The sequence below is a fragment of the Carlito syrichta genome, unplaced genomic scaffold (genome assembly GCF_000164805.1).
Source record: "Carlito syrichta isolate Samal-C Ts95f unplaced genomic scaffold, Tarsius_syrichta-2.0.1 Scaffold304508, whole genome shotgun sequence".
NCBI lineage: Eukaryota > Metazoa > Chordata > Mammalia > Primates > Tarsiidae > Carlito > Carlito syrichta.
In genome coordinates, this window is record NW_007248604.1 from 139,268 (window position 1) to 145,372 (window position 6,105).

A 6,105-nucleotide genomic window follows, 5' to 3' on the forward strand; every position below is an offset into this window, starting at 1 on the left:
TCCAGCTACTTGGAAGGCTGAGGTGGAAGGATCGCTGGAGCCCAGCAGGTCAAGAATGTGGTGGCCAGGAGCATGCCACTGCATTCCAGTCTGGGTGACAGAGTGAGACTCCAACTCAAAAAAAAAACAACAAAGTGACTTTAACAATTCATACTTTCCTAAACTACATGTGTGCCAGTTAAGACTATGTAAATCTAAAATCTAAAGAATCTATCCTGGGCTGGGTATGGTGGCTCATGCCAGTAATCCCAGCACTTTGGGAGCCCAAGAGAGAAGACTGAGTAAGCCCAGGAGTTTGAGACCAGCCCGTAGCATAGCGAGACCTCATCGCTACAAAAAAATGAAAAATTAGCTGGGCATGGTGGCATGTGCTTTAGATACAACTACTTAGGAGGCTGAGGCAGAGAGATTCCCTGAGCACAGGAGGTAGAGGTTCTGGTAAGCTGTGACTATGCCACTGCACTCTAGGCTAGGCCAGAGAGCAGGACCAGGACTCCAAAACGAACAAACAAACAAAAACCTGTCATGAGTCATTGGTAGCCTTTAACGTGTCCCTAATTGTGAAGGAAAGAAATGGAGTTTGGATCAAGGAAATAAGTAAAACTACCGTAGAGATTTGATTGTAACTCAGGAAGATACTCCAGTATTAAGGGTTGAGAAATACCTGACTCTAGAACATATCAGTGAAGAAACTGACTAGAACAGATTATTCCAGTTCATCCTGGTACCAGGAAAAAACTAGATTAAACCACAGCAGTGACAAAATGCACTAAAGCTATACAACCTATATCACTGGACAAAGTATTTTCTTTGTTATCCAAATGTCATTCTGTTATCTTTAGGCCTAGTCCCAATTTCAAATACCATAAGACCCGACAAAACCACTATCAGGTGAAAGAAGAAGGAAGTCAACTCAAACTCCTCCCCAACTTATTCTTCCCCACCTACCATTCCTAGGAATATGGGCAAGAATGGAGGTTAAGCCGGGTTCAGTGGCTCAGCCTGTAATCCCACACCTTTGAGAGGCTGAGGTGAGTGGACTGCCTGAGCCCGCGGGTTCGAGACCCACCTGGGCAGCGAGACCTCATCTCTACAATAAATCAAAAATCAGCCAGGTATGGTAGCACACGCCTGTAATTCTGGCTATTCGGAAGGCTGAGGCGGAAGGATCGCCAGAGCCCAGCGGCTCGAGGCTGCGGTGGCCGGAAGCGGCCACTGCACTCCAATCTGGGTGACAGAGTGAGACTCCGACTCAAAAAAAAAAAAAGAATGGAGGTTAGAGACAGCTGGACAGGGTTCACTTTCAGAAAATGGTCAAAACCCCAGATGTTACCTGGAATTCACAGTAACCTGCCTAAAGGAGATGAACTTATATCTATTAGTAGCTTCCATACCAAGAACTGTCAGAGAGAAAGTAACTCTCAATATCACAATGTAATTTTAGAAAACAGAGATGTAAATCTTCCTTGAGAAGTGAAGAAAGAAACTAAAAAAAGAAAGTTCAGCAATTGCCCATAGAGAGTGAGGACTGGCCCGGCGCAGTGGCTCATGCCTATAATCCCAGCACTTTGGTAGGCCGAGGTGAGAGGATTGCCTGAGCCCACGGATTTGAGACAAGCCCGGGCAATTTGGCGAGACCTCATCTCTACAAAAACCAAGAAAAATTAGCCGGGCATGGTAGCGCATGCCCGTAATTCCAGCTACTTGGAAGGCTGAGTGGAAGAATCGCCTAAGCCCAGCAAGTCGAGGCTGCGGCGGCAGTGAGCATGCCACTGCACTCCAGCTTGTGTGACAGAGACTCCAACTCAAAAAAAAAAAGAGTGAGAGTTAGGAGTACAAGTGCATCTCCCAGCTCCTTGTCATTTATTTACTGGCTCAGTATGTAGATGACTGCTACCATATTTTAACTGTTCTATATAAACTTAAGTCAACTAAAGAATAAAAATCACGGCCGGACACAGTGGCTCAAGCATGTAATCCCAGCACTTTGGGAGGCCAAGGTGAGAGAATTGCCTGAGCCCACGGGTTTGAGAACAGCCTGGGCAACTTGTCAAGACCTCACCTCTACAATGAATTAAAAAAAAATAGTTGGAGTCTCACTCTTATCACCCAGGCTAGAGTGTAGTGGCATGCTAATGGTCACTGCAGCCTCGACCTACTGGGCTTAGGCGATCCTTCTCCTTCCATCTCAGCCTTCCAAGTAGCTGGAACTACAGACACATGCTACCACACCCTGCTAGTTTTTGTCACTTATTGTACAGACTTATAGCACATGCCTATACTTCCGGCTACTTGGAAGGCTGAGGCGGAAGGATCGCCTGAGCCCAGCAGGTCAACGCTGGGGTGGCCACAAGTGTGCCACTGCACTCCAGCCTGGGCAACGGAATGAGACTCCAATTACCAAAAAAAAAAAAAAAAAAAAAGAATAAAAATTACTTTTACTCAACTCCACCAAATTTTTAATAAATGAAAAGTGTTGAAGGTCTTCATGTACAAAACAATAAATATAACACAATTAGAAATAAGCATTTCTGATCACATTTACCTTTGTATCTTAGTCTATCATAAGAAGTCCTACATGGGATTCAAACTGTTTAACATAAACAAATGTGATGACTTTTTAGCAAGGAAAAGATAATAAATAACCATCCTGACTGAAATCAACTTGAACCATACTAAATTCTTAAAGTAACCCAATAATTTCCATGGCTACAAACCTCTACATTTATTTTTTCCAAAAGATGATTTTATTTCAGTTCCTAAAGGAATTAATATTTAAATTGAACTGATTAATATATAACTGCAGAAGAGCTCATCCTGAGTCTTATCTCAAATATATCTGGTACTTGAAATTTAATATAAATAGGTTAAAAACAAGAAGGATGAAAACTTTGGACTTACCACCTCAGATTCTGATCCTATTAAAACATAAAAAGGAAGTATTTTCAGTAAAAGTACACTTTCAGGCAAAATTACACAATTTCTATGGCACAAACATACTGATTTTTTTTTTTTTTTTTTTTTTTAGTTGGAGTCTCACTCTGTTGCCCAGACTGGAGTGCAGTGGCCTCTCCCGGCCACCGCAGCCTCGACCTGCTGGGCTCTGGCGATCCTACCGCCTCAGCCTTCCAAGTAGCCGGAATTACAGGCATGTGCTACCACACCCGGCTGATTTTTTTATTTATTATAGAGATGAGGTCTCGCTGCCCAGGCGGGTCTCGAACCCACGGGCTCAGGCAATCCACTCACCTCAGCCTCCCAAAGGCATGGGATTACAGGCTGAGCCACCGAGCCCGGCTAAACATACTGATTAAGCAAGCCAAGTCTCCATACCTTTCAACTAAAAATAAGGGGTTCGATTTTGTAGCTTGGAGTCATTTTAGACTACTTAGTAATTTCTTATTGGCAATCAATATCATATAAGCAAATCCATCCAAATCTTTCAACTAGGTAAACTAGGCTCAGCCCCTAATCCCAGCACTTTGGAAGGCCAAGGTGGGAGGACTGCCCAAGCCTGAGGATTCGAGACCAGTCTGAGCAACTTGGCAAGACCTCATCTCTACAATAAGTGACAAAAACTAGCAGGGTATGGTAGCATGTGTTTGTAGTTCCAGCTACTTGAAAGGCTGAGATGGAAGAAGAAGGATCACCTAAGCCCAGTAGGTCGAAGCGGCAGTGACCATTAGCATGGCACTGCACTCTAGCCTGGGTGACAAGAGTGAAACTCCAACTCAAAAAAAAACAGCAGCAGCTAGGTAAAAATCAGTATCTTTGGATATCCACATCTAAGGAAACATGTACTACTTAAATAATAAAGATAAAAACAAATTTGTTTAAACCATAAAATTTCAAATATTTACTTCTTTTTAAATTGAAAGCTCATGGGAAACTTACATACCATTCTGAGCTTCTTGACACCTCTTAATCCAGATACTGAAATTAGCATCTGCACCTGGAAAGAAAAAACTGACTGTAACACCACTCATCTGAACAACAGAACATATTAAGTCAGCAAATACTTACTGACTACCTACTATAACCCAGGCATTATTCTAGGCACTAGGGACTCAGCAGTGAATAAATCACACAAAAACACCTGTCCTAATAGAGCTTACCACAAGTCTGTTATAGCTATAAACATACCAAAAGGTTTAACGTAAGTTGTTCATCCTGGAAATTTTTGATATTCATCCAACAGTCAACCTTACTAACTTCCTAGATAAAATCTACATTTCTGACCACTCTCCCCACCCCTGCTCTCACAGGAGCTTCCTGTCACACAACAGAATCACACCTGAATCAGACACCCAAGATGCCATCAGTTAGGGTAGGGAGAAGGCCTCCATAACTGGCAGCTGAGATGAGATCCAGATTTTCCCAGATCCAGCTTCATCTTCAATGCAGCTACCTATTTTGTTTACTATTCTTAGTGGCTTTACTTATTACCAACCTTTTCCTACCAACACCATGAAGCATCTTCATATTTTGTGAAATTTTATCTTATCTTCAAGTCACAGGCAGTTAAGAGACTAGAGATGAAGAACTATATATTTACAGATAACAGTATAAATGTATACATAAATAAATCATTCACAGCTGGGCTCGGTGGCTCAGCCTGTAATCCCGTGCCTTTGGGAGGCTGAGGTGAGTGGATTGCCTGAGGCCGCGGGTTCAAGACCCGCCTGGGCAGCAAGACCTCATCTCTACAATAAATCAAAAAATCAGCCGGGCGTGGTAGCGCATGCCTGTTACTACGGCTACTTGGAAGGCTGAGGCAGAAGGATTGCCGGAGCCCAGCAGGTCAAGGCTGCGGTGGCCGGGAGCGGCCACTGCACTCCAGTCTGGGTGACAGAGTGAGACTCCAACTCAAAAAAAAATTAAAAAATTAAAAAAATAAATCATTCACTTCTGAAGACCCAGAACAATAATTACATCAAAACAGTCACAGTGTATAGAAAATATGCTAAAAAAACATTAAAAGTACTCTAAAAGCTTTCTTATCCAAGCTAACTACAGGCAATATTAATCTGAAAAACAAAAAGTAATTAAAAATTTCTTAAAACTTTCTAACTAATTTATAAAAGAAATTTAACGGCTGAGCTCAGTGGCTCAACCTGTAATCCCAGCAATTTGGGAGGCAGAGGAAAGTAGATTGCCTGAGCCTGTGGGTTTGAGATCAGCCCGGGCAACTTGGCAAGACCTCCTCTCTGCAATAAAAAATAAAAAACTCAGCCAGGTGTGGTACCACATCCCTGTAGTTCCTGCTAGTTGGAAGGCTAAGATGGAAGGATCACTGGAGCCCAACAGGTAGACTGACACTAGGGTGGCCATGAGCGTGCCACTGCACTCCAGCCTGGGCAACAGAATGAGACCCTAACTCAAAAATAAAATAAAACAAAATAAAAAAAGAAACTTGATTACACAGGGCTTAGAAATCTGAATGCACTCTTATACACACACTATATTCTAGAGGGGAACTATAAAATCAAAATTCTATTTGAATAGCCCAGTACTACAATAATCAGTAATTAGAACCAAGCTTCCTACCAAAGGTAGGGAAAATAATACTCTGAATTACAATTTTTTTTTACCCTGACACAAATGAAAGCCTAACAGTTTAACCTGAAGTTTTCCTGAAATTAAATTTAAAGTTAAATTTGTTTTTAAGTGAAATATCCTCAACAGCAATTATACCAAAGAGGCCTTCTTCTGAAGGCCACCTCTGAAATAATTATAGGAAAAATGTCAATGGCACAATATTAAGATATTACTCAGGAATTAAGGCAGAGAACCTTCTACTGCTCTTAAAAGGAACACGACTTAGAAATGTAGAAGCAGCTGGGCTCAGTGGCTCAGCTTGTAATCCCACACCTTGGGAGGCTGAGGTGAGTGGATTGCCTGAGCCCATGAGTTTGAGACCCACCTGGGCAACTTGGCGAGACCTCATCTCTACAAAAAAAAAAAAAAAAAAAATTGGCCGGGTGTGGTAGCGCATGCCTGTAATTCCAGCTACTGGGAAGGCTGAGGCGGAAGGATTGCCGGAACCCAGCAGGTCCAGGCTGCAGAGGCCGGGGCGGCCACTGCACTCCAGTCTGAGCAACAGAG

The 6,105-nt window shown here is 42.7% G+C and overlaps 1 protein-coding gene across 2 annotated transcripts in view; it reads right to left on the reverse strand.

Annotated features, from left to right (window-relative positions):
- Positions 1-6,105, reverse strand: part of SUGT1 (SGT1 homolog, MIS12 kinetochore complex assembly cochaperone) — a 55,027-nt gene that overhangs the window by 33,313 nt on the left and 15,609 nt on the right. Inside the window, exons 6-8 of one of the 2 annotated variants that reach the window (XM_021713370.1) lie at positions 3,899-3,952; positions 2,902-2,918; positions 1,211-1,215 (exon numbers count right to left, since the gene is read on the reverse strand). In XM_021713370.1, the coding sequence (XP_021569045.1) occupies positions 1,211-1,215; positions 2,902-2,918; positions 3,899-3,952 (76 nt within the window). The remainder of the gene's footprint in view (positions 1-1,210; positions 1,216-2,901; positions 2,919-3,898; positions 3,953-6,105) is intronic. The other variant, XM_008060071.2, reaches the window with a different exon arrangement.